Raw genomic sequence first — 18,891 nt, forward strand, 5'->3', positions numbered from 1 at the left:
TTGTCAACACTATTTTGTAACAAAAGCTAGCCCAGGCTGCCTACTACTTGCGAAACCTTAGAGCAGTTAGCAGCAGGAGATGAAGCCATCGTACTGTTAGACTTTGCAGAAAACTATTCTATTGGGACAATAGCCAGGCGACACTCCACCCATTTGCTATATACTATAAGGAGAATGAAGATCTCAAGTGCATTAGTGTCTGTGTTATTTCGGACTGCCTTAAACATGCAACATCAACAGTTCATGCATTTATTAAATGTGTTGGCATCTTATTTAAAAGAAATCTTACCACATACAACTAAATTAATTTACTATAGTGATGGTGCAGCAAGCCAGTATAAAAATTACAAAAACCTCACAAACCTATGTCATCACCAATCTGATCATGCATTAATGCCCAGTGGCATTTTTTTGCCACTAGTCATGAAAAAAGCCCATGTGATGGTATCTGCGGTACAGTGAAGAGGCTTGTTGCACGAACAAGTTTACAGGCAACAGAAGGAAACCAAATCCTCACGGCTCTTCAAATGTTTGACTGGGTCTCTAAAAATATTGCTGGCATCAAATTCTTCTTTGTATTTGATAAGGATGTACAGAAAAATACAGATGCTTACAAACTAGAGAGGAACGCTATTTATCATCAAAAACTATTATGGGTACTCGCTCCCATCATAGCTTTATTCCGGTATATCTGCAGGAAAGCTTGAAATGCGCAGATTGTCTGAAGATGACTTTTACAGCACTGTGTGTTAGTTAGGTAGTGAAGAAGAAAACATTTCAATTCCGAATAATGACTATCAACCTGGTAAATATATTGCTTGTATGTATGAAAGGAGTGGTACATTGGAACTATGGATGAACGTTCAGATGAAAACAGTGATGTACATGTTAAGTTCATGAAAAAATCAATACGCACAGGCAATCTTAACTGGCCACCAGATAATCCAGCTAACCAATGTTATGTGCCGTTTCAGGATATTATCTGTGGTATTAATACTCCAGAGATACAAGGTCATGGAGGTCGGCAGTACAAATTATTGGAAGCGGACCACAAACGTATTATAGCACTGTTACCAAATTTTAAATAGCTGAACACTATTATTATACATACATATATATCAAAATTGGCATGTGCATGGTTGAAATACAAAGTAATACCATCCAGTTTTGTTGTAAGTTGTGTTTCAATATGTACAAAGAAATCCTATAAATTTCATTTTCGATCATTTTTAGGCTACAGTATCAATAAGAATAAAACAAGATATGGTAAATCTGTTTACATTTTTGGAATCAGCACAAAAAGTTAGCTAAAATTGATTAATTTTAAAATGTTAATAGTTCTAATTATCAGTTTAGAGAACTCAAAAAGTACGAAAAACGGCTATAGTATAAAAAAAGTATATAAAAATGAAAAAGTAGCACTGTATATAAAATTTAGATAACCATGAAGCAGTGGAGTTGCACATTTCAAATTTGAATCAGATATAGATCTGATATGTATTTAATAATTAACGCAATTTTGAAGTTTGTCAAGATTCATCTACGGGGTCAAAGGTCAACGAGAAAATGGGCTATTTTCATGGTTTTTTCCCCCGGACCATACTTTGGGTACTAGTTATTTTGTTATTTCAGCTTTAAAATATTATATTATTATTTTAGAGTAAATGTATGTACTTATATAACAGAATTAAAAAGTTTGAACACTCTATGAATGCTATTGTGGGTATACAGGGCTGCCGAAAATCGAAAAAAGCTAATTTTGCTTAACGAAAATGGGTTTTCGGACTGCTGTATCTTCCAAAGTAGTAGAGATCAAATTTTTTTTTCACGAGATTCTGTTTATTGAGTGGGAATTATCCATGGGTAGTAATTTTCAGCTTAATATATTTGTCCGTTGTGGAAATATAAGCCTCCAAAAACACAAAATATTAAACTCCGCGATTTTGGAACGAAAAATGGGGCGAGACGACCAAATTTAAAACGGCCATATTTCCGAAACCGCTTGGAATTGAGGGCTAATTTTTTGCATGTGTTCATTATATAGATAGAGGTACCTTAGGAAAAAAAATCAGCAAAATCTAAGAGATTACCTGCCAACTGATTTGTTGATTTGGCATGGAATGACCCACTTGTGAAATGATTGAAATGTTCATTTTGATGATTAATTATTACCCATGGCATAATCATTAGTTTACTGTCTTTTTTAAGTTCCTTAACTCAGAGGATTTAATTTTAAGTGACGGAAACTGACTAAATACTGCTTTTCTAATAGTACTGAATAAAAAAAGGCCCTAAAAATAAAATTCCTGGAATTAAAAACAATTTTAAATTTCTGAATAATACCACCAAACTTACGAGTTAAGATGACTATAGCGAGGCATTTAATAAAAAGGCAAACTGCCTTAAAATGTAAATGTGACATGTTTCATTTACATTTCAGGGCAGTTTGCCTTTTTATTAAATGCCTCGCTATAGTCATCTTAACTCGTAATTTTAAATTTGCAATAAGTAATTTATTGATGAACTTAAATGACACTCAACACTACTGCTTTTATTTGTCAGATTTATCCAACTTTCCTTAAATTCAAATGACAGGCCCATATACCAATGAATTAAACCAGTTTAATAAGCAATGACATTTATTTTAGGCCTATATGCCAGGCAGGGAGGCCAGGGCACTTGTTCAAAAAGTAAGTCCGGGAAATAACATCGCCCAACCAAGAAGTACGATTCTGTGTGGCTTTTTGCATGCGACTGAAGTTTCTGTGATTTATTCTTTTCTAATTCTATTTATAGCAATTTATTTTAAACTTTGTTTATAGATACATCAACGGCACCTACATAAACATTAAAAATATTTCTAAAAAATAATTAGCGGCATAGTCATCGAAAATATTTGCTAGCTAGCAAACTAACACAGGCCCAGCAAACTTTTTGAGCGCTCGCGATGTTGTGTGACCCACTGAATTGAGTGCGTCATCTTGTGTACGTCTTTTCTCGACTCGAACACCGCCTAGTGGTAGCGACGCCTACGTCGAAAATCAAATGTCGACGAATTTGAAACGTCGACTATTTCAAATAATATTTTAATCACTCAAAAGCAACTATATTCGCTGAAAATCAAGATATGAGTTATTAACAAATCCATTATTATAATCCGAAAATTAGGATATAATGTGTGCATTTTAAATATAAAAATATTACGAAGTAAAGATAGGCTTTATATTTCCTTTCAACTTACCTCCGCCATTCTTGCAAACTATTATGGGATACCAATTTACTGTAAAAATAACCCGTATGGGAATTCCCTTCAAAGGGGTCACTAGTTGAAAGTAGGATTCTGATTGGTTACTTATTATGTTTTTAACAAAACCGATTTAATAAATCTATATTTTTAAATATAAAAACAAAATAAGTATTTATATAATATTTTTACATATAAAACATTTTTAAGTCATCAATTATGTTAAAATATTATATAATTATACAGTTTTATACGGTTTACTATATCAAAGTAAGCCGAATAGGAGGGAAACCCCTTCTGAAACAACCAATCAAATCATGGGTTTTAAAAAGGTGTTCAAAATCGTCTCATGGCAACATTCAACAAAAAATATCTCAAGAGTGACACGAGAAATCAAATTGCCTTATCTTTAAACTCATCTTTTAAATATGTTGTGGTATTGGTAATACATTTTTTTTAAACAATTGTCAATTTATTTGCCATGTCGATTGAAAAATCAAAAACAGGGTAAGTTTATATTTGCATTTTTAGATTACTTCAGCCACGAACGAGGCAGGCCTCCTCATTATTATAATAGTCTACTTCATCTTCTATCTAGGCCTAGGCTAGCGCCTAGCTACTAGGCCTAGCTAGAGTAGGCCAGCGGAATGCAGTCCTAGGCGTAGTAGCTATGCAGGCCTAGGCGTAGTAGCTAGATAGATAAGCCTAGAACTAGGCTAGCTTTGGTTGTGCTGGGACCGGCTGGCTGGCTGGGTGGGTGCGTCCGTGTGTGATAGGCTAATTTTCTAAAACTTTTCGAAACAGAATAAAAATTATATTTAAAAAAATTCAGAAAATGATTTGCAAAAAAATCATAAATCAGTAAATGGATTGAATTTATTACGTTTTTATATAATTTCTCACATTAAAAAAAAAAATTTTCATTTATGGATTTGCGCATATCACACATTATTATTATTAAACCACACCAAAGTAATAAACAACAGATGGTCAGTTATGTATTGTGTTTAGAGACCAGAATGTTGACAGTGTAACGACAAGTGGCGGTCAGTGGCTATGTGATGAGGAGAATCTACCTTCTGTTTCATCAAACATCATTTGGCCAAATTAGTATCACATTACCTTTTATTTTTTAAATTATATTTTAAATGACAAAAAATGAATTTCCACTGACTAACATTTTCTATTCCTTTTAAATTTGATTATAGAAATATGTTGAAGGTACATTCGCATTCAACTATTAACCGTAGCAAGGTAGCTTCAATGAGTCAAAGTAGATTGGGTGGAGGTCATAAAACACAGATAAACGCATCCAGAGCTACATTGTCGTCTAGTCGTCGTAGCAACACTGCATTGGAAAGTAATGCTGATAGTAAAATTCCTGCAAACAAGTCTCTAAATGTTCAAGTAGGTTTATTTCATTTTTTTACAATTTCAGGAAAGTTTTTAGATGTTATTATTTTTAAACTATGTTTATGACACATGTTGCCTATTTAGTAAAAAATATTTGATACAACACATACCCCTCCTTTCAGGGCAGGCATTTCCCAGGGTAATTTACAAGATTTATGCATGCTTGCCATCTTCTAACTGTACAGACTTGTTAAAATCCATCTGTTTAAAAATGTAATATTTTTTAAATTTACGTTTTGTTGTAGGTGTTTGATGATGTTGGCAATGATGTAACTCCTCAGCCATTACTCATAGTTGATCCAAATACTCTTAAACAAAATCAAAGTAAACTTTTTGGAAGTACACATGGAGCAGAATCAGGTGGTGGAACCGTTAGTACAGTACTTAATTTTAAATTAATAATATAGTAAATATATTGTGGTATGCAATAATTGGTTGTAAGCTTTTAAGACATACATAGTCAGAAATAAAACCCCACAATGTTTTGATTTCTGATTTGGTGTTTTAACTAAAAATGTATTGCATATGATTGGAAAAGAAGGAATAGTGACAATTTTGGCAACATTCAACAAAAAAATATGTCAAGAGTGACATGAGAAATTTAATTTAAATTATATTTAAACTTGACATTCTGCTATGTGATTACATAATACAACTCTACCTAGTATGTATGTTTTCTTATGTTCCTTTTCATATTCTTATAGCCCACAGACCTAATGTCACAAAACTCCATCTATCAGACCGGCACCACAAGCTTCGCAGCACCCTTCAGACGGTCAATTTTTGGCACCAGTATCACCCAGTCAGGGAGGTCAACACCGGAATCATTTACTGATGTCATCATCGACTCACATGAAGGACCAGATATTGTTACAGGGCTTGGAGGTATAATCACATTTGTTATTCATATTATTTATTTTTAAAATTTTATTTTTATTTCACCTTATTTATAGAGAGTGACCCTAAACAGCGTATGCTGACAATCAAGGGGGCCTCTTGATGAGTTATGATAAGTAATATAGCATAGAAATAGATTTAATTAACAATACTAAGTATTTTCTGTTGGTAGACGTTCAGACGAGAAGAGAGGAGGTAGCTGAGACCGTGACAGAGGCCGACCTGGATAAGATTCATGAGATAACACTGTCAGAAACAAACACCTTCTGGTTATTAGATATGAATGGCGTATGTGTATCAATAGAGAGTGATGATGCTACTGAAGTTAAGACACGAAATGATCAATACAAACAAGTATGTTTAATTTAATTTATCTATATGGACAAATTCAAAGGACGGTGGAACTAGTTTTGCCGTCACTTTTAAAAGGTGAAAATAGGACATGTGCTAGGAATGTTTTTATGGAGGACCCACACCATGCCCACTGTTTGGTCCCCTAAATCTCTGTCTACACTATCAAACTAGCTTGAAAAAAAATGTATGATTGTATGATTCTGTTTTTTTTTTTTTTTTTTTTTTTTTACAGCGCCATGAGCAATGAATGTTGGAATGGCGCTATATAAATCGAACGATTGATTGATTGATATGATGTGCCCAAATATGGTAGTGATATGCCCAAATATGGTGGTGATATTACCATCATGTCCATATATGTGCACATCACATGTTTTTGACAGAGCTTTATCTATGTTAAAAAAGCAGTTTGTTAATGCCCATCCTCATATATATCTTCTTCTATTAAGTTGCTGCCTTCAACAAGAAGATTTTGCAACTATAAATTAACTGTAGCATAAAATGACTATTAAGTATTATTTCACAAAATAGATTTGTTCTTTTCTAACATTGTTTTGCAGCTTTGTTTAGCCAGGGAGGGTAATGATCGCTACATGGACAGAGGTATGCAATCTTTTAATGAAGCACTCAAAAATAAAGAAATACAGACATCGAAGGTTGCAATGATTGTAAGTTGATAAATAATATATTATAAAAAACATTACACATTATAACAAGTATTTAACTGAGGTAACCAAGTTATCATAACAATACTGTTCACTTGCTATTAAGTACTGCCAATCTCTGTGTCACATCATAACAATACTGTTCACTTGCTATTAAGTACTGCCAATCTCTGTGTCACATCATCACAATACTGTTCACTTGCTATTAAGTACTGCCAATCTCTGTGTCACATCATAACAATACTGTTCACTTGCTATTAAGTACTGCCAATCTCTGTGTCACATCATAACAATACTGTTCACTTGCTATTAAGTACTGCCAATCTCTGTGTCACATCATAACAATACTGTTCACTTGCTATTAAGTACTGCCAATCTCTGTGTCACATCATAACAATACTGTTCACTTGCTATTAAGTACTGCCAATCTCTGTGTCACATTATAACAATACTGTTCACTTGCTATTAAAGTACTGCCAATCTCTGTGTCACATCATAACAATACTGTTCACTTGCTATTAAGTACTGCCAATCTCTGTGTCACATCATAACAATACTGTTCACTTGCTATTAAGTACTGCCAATCTCTGTGTCACATCATAACAATACTGTTCACTTGCTATTAAGTACTGGCAATCTCTGTGTCACATCATAACAATACTGTTCACTTGCTATTAAGTACTGCCAATCTCTGTGTCACATCATAACAATACTGTTCACTTACTATTAAGTACTGCCAATCTCTGTGTCACATCATCACATCTTTTGTGACAGGAAAATTATTACATTTACACTACCTGAAAATATAATACTCAAACTTATGCAAAATTAATATAATTAACATTACACTATATAGAAATGGTAACATTTTTTATAATAATAATATTGTTACAGGATGAAGAAAGTACTGCCTGTACATGGGATATGTATGACACATACCAAGATCTAGAAAATAAACAAAAAGGTAAACTAGAAGATAAGAATTGTTACAGTTGTGTCAAGAATTTTAGCTACAGTTGTTTAATTGCTGTTCTTTCCCACTTTTCCAATGGGCCTTTAATACTCAGAGGTGCCTCCACTGCATACTGTCTCTTTTATTCTGTTGTTACTTACAAAAACATTTGTTTAATTTCTTGATACAGATGAAGCATTACCAGGAGGAGGTGTGTCCTCGGAAACACCCCCTCAACATGTTGAATCAGGTGAACCTCAGAATTCCAACAAGCAACAACAAACTACTGGTGGCTCTATGACAGATGCTGGTTCGTTTCATTTCAATGTTTTTTATATGTCAAATGAGAAAATAAACAACATTGCTGTACAGATAGGAATGAAAATGTAGGGTTATAGCCTTTGTCTTACTGTACCCCCTAACTGTGCGCTGAATTGCACACAGATGTGGACGAAACATACAACTTTCTTCTCTGCATAGGGTCCCTTCATGTACAGCTGCCACCAAACAGCGCTTATTTGTCTGTCCACAAAAACTGATATTGATCTGTACACCAGGGTAATCCATTTTCTCAAAAGTTTTACTGGGCTCTTGAAAAGGATGAAAGTAGACCCTAATTGTCATTTTGCAGAAGGCTGTGACAATGACATATAAGGTAGAAATGTTTCCAACCATAAATATACTGTTGTGTTATTGTCAAACCAATGATTTCCACACAGTGTCACAAACACTGTACATTATTGTAGTAAGTATCCTAAGCTAATACTGGCCAAATATGTCTGGTTTTCCAAAAAATCTGTTATTCAGAATGTGTTTTTAATGGTTAAAATTTGGGAGAAATTTTGAGAATAGTCTGGTTTTGGGAAAGTTTCCGGTTTTCAGAAAGTCCGTTTTTGAGAGAGTCTACTCAAGTGTATTTGTGTTTATTTGTTCTCAATACAGGAAGCAAAACCAGCATGCTTACTTCAATTGCTGAATCATCAGTTGACTTATCTGAAAACGCAAAAGGAACAACATTACGTAGGGTTACAACGAGTACAGTAGATGATACCGTATTACAGGTTATTTACATGCATTCTTCATACTAAAGTTTTATATGTTTGTACAGTACTAAATTTGAACTTGTAAATGTCAGGTTCACAGTACAACATGTGGTTCCAAAAAAGAATAGTAAGACGTTTCGGTTATTGTGCTACGAACCATCTCCATCAAATCAACATTTAATACTCTTTTGTGATACTTTTTTCTCTACAGTTTATATTCATAAAATCTATATCCTAGAAACCCTCATCATACAGCCTTAAAATGCAAATATTTAAGTGCTATTTAAAGAAACATTGTAATCAATTTCCAATCCTATGTTTCTTTCAAATAACTGAAAAAATAATTATTTTTTTAAAAATTGAATTGCTAAACATTTTGTTTTAGTCTGAATCTCTGAAGAAAAACCTGTTTGTAATGGAGCGTGTAGTCACACTCAACATCTTCCAACCAAAGCAAGCTGCATATAGAGGCCTTCCTATCATTTTGGGTATGTCACTTGTCATATTTTTTATTATACAGTATTATTGGATGTCGTAGGTTCGAGTCCACCCGAGAATTACTGTATTTCTCAGTAGTTATTATTGGTATTATTATAACAGAACCAACATATTACTTTTTATTTATTTATTTATTGTTTTTAAATTAACTACAGTATATTTGATTGTTAGATATAGATAGAGAAACAGCAGCTGAAGAGGAATCGCCCAGCAACATGAACTTGACCCAAATTGGTCCAAATCTTGACCGACTGTGGGCGTTCTCATGCAACCTGACAAAAGGACGTAATGTAAGCTGTATTGCATGGAATAAAACCAACCATGTAAGTTTGTGTTAACAAGGATTATCTTTAATAAATGTATACTTGCTACTGCAGTAGTACATACTGTATTAAGCTGTGTCAACACTTAGTATCACACTTTCTGTGATAATGTGCCCATATATGGACATGATGATGTCACATCACACCTTTTTTGTCAAACTAGTTTGATAGTGTAGACAGAGCTTTACTTATGTACCAGCTTAGGTAGTTTGATAGTGTAGACAGAGCTTTACTTATGTACCAGCTTAGGTAGTTTGATAGTGTAGACAGAGCTTTACTTATGTACCAGCTTAGGTAGTTTGATAGTGTAGACAGAGCTTTACTCATGTACCAGCTTAGGTACTGTAGTTTGATAGTGTAGACAGAGCTTTACTTATGTACCAGCTTAGGTAGTTTGATAGTGTAGACAGAGCTTTACTTATGTACCAGCTTAGGTAGTTTGATAGTGTGGACAGAGCTTTACTTATGTACCAGGTTAGATAGTTTGATAGTGTAGACAGAGCTTTACTCATGTACCAGCTTAGGTACTGTAGTTTGATAGTGTAGACAGAGCTTTACTTATATACCAGCTTAGGTAGTTTGATAGTGTAGACAGAGCTTTACTTATATACCAGCTTAGGTAGTTTGATAGTGTAGACAGAGCTTTACTTATGTACCAGCTTTGGTAGTTTGATAGTGTAGACAGAGCTTTACTTATGTACCAGCTTAGGTAGTTTGATAGTGTAGACAGAGCTTTACTTATGTACCAGCTTAGGTAATTTCTTGAGCTTATTAACTTTTTTTACCTGATAAGTAAGCCTAAGCCTGATCAGCTCAAAGGTATCCACAGTACTACAGCACATGAAATTTCATATTACAAATTAATGTTTTAATATATATTTCACCTGTTGACATATTGTTCAAGTGAATCACTGCATTTTATCAATACAGGATTTGCTTGCTGTTGGTTATGGACAGTTTGGATTCTCGGAGCAGAAAGGTGGTTTAGTCTGTTGCTGGTCATTAAAAAACCCAGAGGTCAGTCAACTTACATTTGAAAACATCTGAGTTGCAGATATACTTAAGTAACTTGTATGTTACTGGCTTGAGCATTTGAGACTGCTATCAAAGTAGTGATCATGCTACAGTACATACAGTATACTGTAACAACCTCTCCAATTTGCCACACAACTAATCAACTGTCAAGTTGAAAAGTCATTTTGTGCATTCTCAGAAATATGTAAGGACAATAAAGAATGACTGTTAGACTTAATGTTGCTCTGCGTTATTTAAAGCAAGATGCAAAGGGAGTTGTCGGTACGCTTTATCACTGAAGACTTAATACAATGTTTTAAGCTTGATAATAATTTTTTTAGTACCCAGAAAGAGTTTTTCATTGCGAAGCAGGGGTGACATCGATGGATTTCTCAGCAAATAATCCAAACCTTCTAGCAGTTAGTATTTTTTTATTGCATTTTCTACATTATTGTATAGTTATGTGAAGTTAATAGAAACGGTGTGATTTTAAAATGACAGTTACTGTAGAAAGTAGGAGACTACTCTCTTGTGACTATTAGCTAAAAAGCAATTCAAAGTGAAATTATACATGTTCTGCTAGCACATACACACCTTCATTTTATAAACTTAAATCTAAATTTAACAGATTGGTCTATATGATGGTACAGTTGCAATCTACAATGTGAGAAGTACTAAAGATGAACCAGCACTTGATAGCTAGTAAGTAGGCTACATTTATTTTGGTGCAGCCAATTCGCTAAAGAAAGTATAAAGTTTATGTAAGTAAGTAATATTTATTTCTTTCCAAGAACAGTACAGTTTATAAAACAGCATAATATTTGAATGAAAATAAACACATAGAATAAAACAAAGACTTGAGAACAAAAACATGGAAAGGCTTGTTTCCAAAGGGGAATTGCACCAAATATATTTCTTAATAATATGTTAAGTATTCTCACTACCTTAGAGGGTATATTTCTGAAAAGATTGAATATCTGCAAGGAATTTTGAAAGAAAAGATTAGATAATAATAATTGTTTTTGCTTGATTACAGCGAGAGTAAAGCAAAGCATTCATCCCCAGTGTGGGAGCTAAAGTGGATTGAGAAAGACAGAGGGTCAGGTGACGAGAAAGGAGAGATGTTGATATCAATCTCAACAGACGGTCGTGTTAGTCAATGGCAAATAAGAAAGGGTTTTGAATGCGCAGATCTGATGAAATTGAAACGAGTTGTAACAAAAAGTCGTAAGAATAAGGATGGTCGTGAAGGCAAGAGCGAGGCCTTGATATCAAGGCATGCTTCAGGGTTGTGTTTTGATTTCAGTCCAAAAGATTCTAACATGTAAGTACCAAGCTTTATTGTTCATTTGAAAGTTAATTGAATTGAACAGAAATATGATGTTGCAAGTAGACACAATGTACAGACTGTTGCTATTTTAATTTTGATAACATTGTGTATTTTGCAGTTACTTAGCTGGTACAGAGGATGGACTCATTCACAAATGTTCTTGCTCTTATAATGAGCAATACCTAGACAGTTATCATGGCCATACAGGCCCTGTAAATCGTATTGAATGGTCGCCATTCCTACCGGATGTTTTCCTTAGCTGCAGTAATGATTGGAGTATCAGGCTGTGGCAACATGATCACCTACAACCTGTTCTTAACTTCTTCTCATCTACGGTAAGTAATTTCTTAACTTTTTCTCATCTCTGGTAAGTAGTTTCTTAACTTCTTCTCATCTACGGTAAGTAGTTTCTTAACTTCTTCTCATCTATGGTACATCTATGGTAAGTAGTTTCTTAACTTCTTCTCATCTACGGTAAGTAGTTTTTTTAACTTCTTCTTATCTACAGGCAGTAGTTTCATGCAATTATACTTTAAATATTAAGCAGTGTGTGAAAGATGAGTCTTTGCTGTTGAAATGTTTTACCTGTATCTATGCAGGAATTCTATAACTAATTTTATTATATTAACAGAAATCTGTGATGGATGTCTGCTGGTCTCCTACCTCTGCTTCGGTGTTTGGTTGTGTCAATGAGGGCGCTATTGAAATATGGGATTTAGACCAAAATACGTAAGTGTAAAAAAAGCAAAGAATTCCGAACATAATAATAGAAATAGTAAATGTTATATCAAAAGATGAGTACATACATTTTGTCACAGATTGGTTGGCTTTTTGTTGTTGTCTATCTTTTTTGTTCCTTACCAGTAATATTATTTTAAAACCAATATAAACAACCAATTTATTTTATGTTCTGTTAGATTGGATCCAATTATAGTATCAGTGCCTGCCCCAGGAGTCAAATTATCATGTTTAACATTTGCCATCAATTCAGATGTAAGTATAAGAAAGGCGCAGAAACCGTACACAAAATATTTACACTTTTTATTTTATTCTGAGAATTTGGTTTGTGTAAGTTTCAGGAATGTCATTTTAGAATCTATTTAAAAAGCTCTGTCTACACTATCAAACTAGTTTGACAAAAAAAAGTGCCCAAATATGGCAGTGATATGCCCAAATATGGTAGTGATATGACACCATCATGTCTCTATATGGACACATCACATTTTTTTGTCGCATAAAGTTTGATAGTGTAGACAGAGCTATATACTATGAGAATCTGGACATGTAAGGCTGTAATTATTGTGAATGAATTCCACTGTCGTCACATTACATTTTGATAGTGTAGACAGAGCTATTATACTATGAGAATCTGGACATGTAAGGCTGTAATTATTGTGAATGAATTCCACTGTCGTCATCACATTTGTTCTTGTAGTGTATACTGGTTGGTGATTCTGAAGGACAGGTGTCTGTATTCCAACTAAGGTGCATGCCTTCAGTAGCAAAGGATCAGGTAAATGGTTTTTTTTCATATCCAAGAAAAATGCATTATATATAATAGACAATTGGTTTCTACCTGCAGTATTTGATTCTTATAACCAAAAATGATGCGTGTTGAATGGCCTATTTAAACATTTTCTTGAATAAGTTTGTAAGAAGGTTGTCTATAGTATAAAGCTCTGTCTGCAAATCAAACTTTATGTGACAAAAAAATGTGATGTGCCCAAATGATAATGTCATATCACTACCATATTTAGGCACATCACACTTTTTTGTCAAACTAGTTTGATAGTGTAGACAGCTTATATTATTTTTATTATTGCACACAACACACATAGGGTATAAAAATGGCTGCAATTGTACTGCTGAGGTTGAGTGTGATGGGTGTATATGTACACTTGTAACATACTGTATGCACCTTTCAAGTCCACATGACGCAACACATACAGCGTGTATATACATCTTGAGACGACCTCTATTGTTACATTTTACTACAACCATTTTGAAAATTTTCCATTTTGTTTTTAGACTGAAAAGCTTTCTCGCTTAATTGAGCAAACACTTGCAAGCCAACTCAGCAAGCACTGAAGAACAACACCCCGGTAGTCTACTGCAAGTTGCAATCAATTATGGCCAATTGTAAAACCACATGATAGTTTTATGCCTTCAAAATAATCAGAATCTACCTAAAATGTATAATATTTAATTTATAAAATAAACTATATATTTTAATTTTTAAATGGAAGGATATGATTTTCTAAGTTGAATTTTCAGGCTCTTATAATACTGCTGTTTTCCTTTGAAGGTTTCTGCAGATTATAATTTTTGTGTAAATAATGTACTGTATGTAAAATAAATGTATAAAATTTGAAATTAAATGTTTCTATTATTTGAAACCGAATCTTTTTGTTTTAAAAGAATTCATGCAAAATCAACCATTTAGGTATAGCGCCAACCCTCAAAACTTAGTTGGAAAAGTGAGTTTTAGAATGTGAATTTGTGAGTGACTAAGGAACTAATAACACAGGTTGTACTAACTTGGAAAATGAAATATTTGGAGAAAGTATTGACAAGCAAGAAAGGGTGCTATAACAATTTCAAATATGCATCAAATTATAGAGGGTGCTTTTACAAAACAATAGGCACTTTTATGCATGGCAAAGAAAGGTGAAAATGTACCTCTAGTGATGACTCAAAACATCTGGGAAAAAACTCCCATGATTATCTAGAGTCTGTAACCATTAAATATGACACAGTACAAAATTTCAAATTCAAATTGTAATTTCTTTTATTCCATCAATTCTATTCTTTAAACAAACTAAAGTAGTAACTGGCAGTTGGGCACAAATTATGCAAATGTTCTTTATTTTTGTACTACTTTCTGTATTTGTACAGTATCACCACAATAACACATATAACATTCCATCCACACTTAAATCACTTTCTATTCTGTAACTATGCTTTGCAATAAGGAGTCTATCAACATGCACTACTGCGATGTCTTGCTTATTTCCCCTGAAAGTTAAAACAAAAATATTTCAGTTGTTTTTAAATTTCTAATAACTTAACACAAGCTGTGACTCTATTCTAACAAGTCTTTATTTTTATCAAATTTATTTTTAAATTAAACTCTTGTAGTAATATGTATTCATATTTTTACCAATTGCTGAATATAGAAATTGCCGACTACATTACTTGCTTTTCACGAAAATAATGACATAAAAAAAAAATATTAAAATCAGTATCTTCAATATGGGCTAAAAATATTAATTCTCTGAGCGCTTTATTTCATTCATAAATTATATCTATCAATTTCAAGGGTGTGCTTGCATGTACAGACTATACCTATCAATTTCAAGGGTGTGCTTGCATGTATAGACTTTAATAATAAATTGAATATCGAATAAAATCAATCAATCCAGTTTAAATATAAAAAATAACTTACTCCAGGATATACTAGTGGCTTTGATACTGTGATGTTACCTTTTGCCTATAAAGAAAATGTAAAAGACTTATAATTGTACACATTTGGATCAAGTACATTTAGCATAACAAACTGGTAAGTAGTAGCTACTTACCGCTATATGGTATTTTACAAAGTAATGTGCGATCCACATTGGTACAAAAACCCTGGAAACAACACGACGTGTCACCAAAAAATAATGTAGAGGTTTGTTATTCTGTAAATAAAAGTATAAATGTTGTTAGTCTATAAAGTATTATAACTATTTGTAGTATACAGTATCATATATAACTGCTGAAACACAAATTATTGTTAAAAAGCTGAATTAAATATATTATAAAGTATAATAATATTAATACGCCATAGTTTAGTTTCTTTAAATAAAGATAATTGATTTTTAAAAGATATATTGATTGATTGATTTTCTCAGAATCTTTAATTATTTATAATATATGATAGGACCTTGCTAACGCGAACACCATAGCCGGTATCACAATCCGATCAAAGATCCATATGCGTATAATGTCATAAACCACATTTGTTGTTACATAATAATAAAGACATAAGTTAATTTTTTATCTAGATTTCATTATAAATCATGTGTATAATCTATACACTAAGAAATAAATTTGAACAAACAATACGGATAATAAAAAAAAATCTTATTTTGTTTCCCAAGGTGAGACTCGATCTTGGTACCTTGAATGCCATAGACACGAGCACAGACCATCGAGCCATACACAACTGACTAAAAATTGTAGAAAAATTCCTCCGTGTATTTACTATGCAGTAACCTCTTTGGTGCAAATAGATTATTACATACCGCAATGAATTATAATTTTTTACTATGATGACATCTTTAAAAATGTAAAAAAATGATGCACTGTCAAACTATATACTTTTAACTTTAATATATGAACATATTAAGGAAGAAAGTTACTGTTAAATTTGTTATTTTGGCCTACGAAAATGTCATAATTTGTTTGTCGAAATTAATTTTTTAAAATTTAAAATGCAATTAATGATGACTTAATCAACTTTTGTTCTCTTAATTTCATAATAAATCATACATATGATACATACACTTCAAGAAAATTAAATAAAAAATAGGTGTTCCCGAGCATTCTGACGATCTATATTAATTTTTAAATTTAGCATATTTTCACCATTTTGTTAACTTACACGTGCGTAGCCTGTCACTTTTGACGTGCTTGTATAACGCAATTTTGCGTTGAAAAGTGAATAAAATATGATATTATTAAAGAAAGATTGTACAACAGAAATCGGACAAAAATAGTGCGCATTAACGTTTAACGCGCAGTGCGCGTGCAAAAAATCTGCGCACTCATGGCAATTTTTTAATCGCTTAAAATTGCCTGAAACGTACTCTAATTTCATCGAAAATAAATTTTGACAATTTTAAGCGCGCGTACGCATGCGTTATATGCGCTACACACGTCATTGTATTGCCATATGATGAAATATGACTTGAAATTTATGAGTACCAAATTTTGTTTAATTGTAATTCATGCTTGTGAAGATATGATTACAAACGTGATTTCGTTAAATTAATTTTTGATTGTGCACCTTGAAAACATAACCACATCGATTCCTGGCCATAAGGAATATACTCTGAAAAATTGACTTAGCTAGATGAAACTGATATCAAGATAATTGACGGACAAAATAGTGCTAAGGAAAGAATAAATAAACAAAGATTTTGACAGAATCAAGAGGTTATATGCATGATAATGCATATAACCTAATAAACACACACACATATGAGGGTACAGTCAACCACCCAGTCAACTCTACACCACATTTGATTCGGCCGCGCCTACACTGACAAGCTAGGTCTAGGCCTAGCTAGATCTCTCTTACTCACACTACAAATTCTTTAATATTTAAATTAATACTATTAAATGTCATTATAAACATAGACTCAACAAATTGATATTGTATTGATATTCAAATATTTTAAATAAATTACACGTACAAATCGTGCATTTAAAGGAGCAAATAACTTTCGAAATGGTTTGTTGAAAGCCTCAAATACAGGTTTCTCGAATTGCGACCGAGGAAGAGGTTCCCATGCCTCAAGCTGCTGATCCTTCAAATACCGACGTCGCCTCGGTCTTTCCTCTTGTATCCACTTATTTAGAACGTAGTCATTTTTAGCCCAACTTGGAATTTCGGGATTAACACCTGCAGGTGGACGAAGATCCAATCTTGCTTTTGATAATTCTGGAGAGGTCATAATTGAAATATATTTGCCGCTTTATATGTAATAAACTTAGGCTTTACCGTCGGGCTAAAGTCGTGACGATAGCCACCATTTTTGTTTTCGCATCGATTGTAAAAAACAAATATCGCCCTCTCTAGTAGTAGTATTATCATGACACTTATTCCAATGGTAAGGGTGGGGGGGGGGGGGGGAGAGAGGTGGCGCCCTATAGAAAATTCATATAGACAGTCCATGAATGAAGTTATAACTCATAAACTACCCCCATCCCCACAACACCTTTCAGAATGTATAGTTTTGTAGTATATAAGTATAACGGCCTTGTGAAAAACACCAATCTGGTGATTCAAGTGTTGCATCCGTTTTTAAATAAAGTTGTTAGTATATAACCACTCGCTACCCGCAGTGCTTAACCCACACAATACTGTATTATAGCATATTTCTATTTGTAAGACTTCTATATTTTATCAGAATATTTTGTGTTGTTGGCATATTTATTCTAGAGTAGAGGCCATTCATTTTGATTAAAACTACAGATACGACGCGCTCTATAATAAGGCCTTTGATTTACAATACATCATATTATCGATGGGACTGAAACTGCCTTGAATTAAGTATTAGTTCACACAGGCCACTATATCGATTTTTCATAAAGATTAGGAATTCTAAATTCTTATTCAATACACGTCGACAGGCCTAATTGACTGTTTTCATTAGCACGTTTTTGCTCACGTTAAGATGATGAACGTGTTACCTGAGATCGATTATGCCATTTTGAAGAGAATAATTATTTCCCACCAACAACAAATTAAATTGGCCATTTTTTGCAGTTGTTACTTCCACAGATAAAAAAATACGAAAAAACATTCACTGTTAATAAACGTTTACATTAACTTTTGAATTGAATTTGTAGAATTATTGCTTTGTATGGCCGTGTTTCCATTATTTTTTGGGCTGCGGAAACACTAGTAGCTCAGAGCTGGATATAGAACGGTAATAACTGAGTTTCTCTATATTTAAAGTACTCTTTTATCTCCCCCCACCTCTCCCGACGGTTAAAATACTCTGTCGGCAAACGAGGGCGTGGCAGCATTGATCGTAATAGTAGTACATTTTACAACTCCCTGCTTTAACTTTACCAGAGAAGAGTGGTGGACTGTTCTGGGAGGGATCACGACAGCTACCAATATATTGTAATAATTTAGCAAAGAAGTAAGGTAAAGTAAGACACTTTTGAACTACAACTTTTTATGCGTTTTATGCATATTATCGTATTTTAACTTTTAATTCCAATTTTTTAAACTTAAGTTTTTGTGCAATAATGTGTGTGAATTCTATATTAAATTTTTTTTTTTTATTTATATCTGTTTTTTATCGTACTATTATATATTTGCTAATTAAGAAGAATTTCTATTATTATTATGATAATGGCAAAAAAATAAAGCTTTTCAGT

The 18,891-nt window shown here is 33.1% G+C and overlaps 2 protein-coding genes across 3 annotated transcripts; one reads left to right on the forward strand and one right to left on the reverse strand.

Annotated features, from left to right (window-relative positions):
* The first annotated feature begins 3,616 nt into the window (after window positions 1-3,616).
* LOC140051435 (dynein axonemal intermediate chain 4-like) lies at window positions 3,617-14,436 on the forward strand. Of its 2 annotated transcripts, none has more exons than XM_072096650.1 (20): window positions 3,617-3,751; window positions 4,453-4,651; window positions 4,903-5,028; window positions 5,362-5,542; window positions 5,727-5,908; window positions 6,469-6,576; window positions 7,468-7,537; window positions 7,716-7,835; window positions 8,468-8,586; window positions 8,954-9,056; window positions 9,238-9,389; window positions 10,320-10,406; window positions 10,745-10,822; window positions 11,032-11,105; window positions 11,440-11,727; window positions 11,852-12,068; window positions 12,365-12,462; window positions 12,651-12,726; window positions 13,169-13,246; window positions 13,762-14,436. In XM_072096650.1, the coding sequence occupies exons 1-20, from the start codon at window positions 3,726-3,728 to the stop codon at window positions 13,819-13,821; spliced, it is 2,442 nt and encodes an 813-aa protein (XP_071952751.1). In that variant the 5' UTR covers window positions 3,617-3,725; the 3' UTR covers window positions 13,822-14,436. The 2 variants fall into 2 exon arrangements, with proteins under 2 accessions (XP_071952751.1, XP_071952753.1); XM_072096652.1 differs by having other exon boundaries at window positions 9,244-9,389.
* Window positions 14,437-14,496: 60 nt separating this feature from the next.
* On the reverse strand, window positions 14,497-17,538 carry LOC140051436 (NADH dehydrogenase [ubiquinone] 1 beta subcomplex subunit 6-like). The gene is made up of 4 exons (XM_072096653.1): window positions 17,193-17,538; window positions 15,312-15,413; window positions 15,179-15,223; window positions 14,497-14,748 (listed from the first exon to the last, which is right to left on the reverse strand). Exons 1-4 carry the CDS (start codon window positions 17,451-17,453, stop codon window positions 14,740-14,742), a joined length of 417 nt encoding a protein of 138 aa, XP_071952754.1. The 5' UTR covers window positions 17,454-17,538; the 3' UTR covers window positions 14,497-14,739.
* Window positions 17,539-18,891: the final 1,353 nt, after the last annotated feature.

This window comes from Antedon mediterranea, chromosome 6 (assembly GCF_964355755.1).
Source record: "Antedon mediterranea chromosome 6, ecAntMedi1.1, whole genome shotgun sequence".
Lineage (NCBI taxonomy): Eukaryota > Metazoa > Echinodermata > Crinoidea > Comatulida > Antedonidae > Antedon > Antedon mediterranea.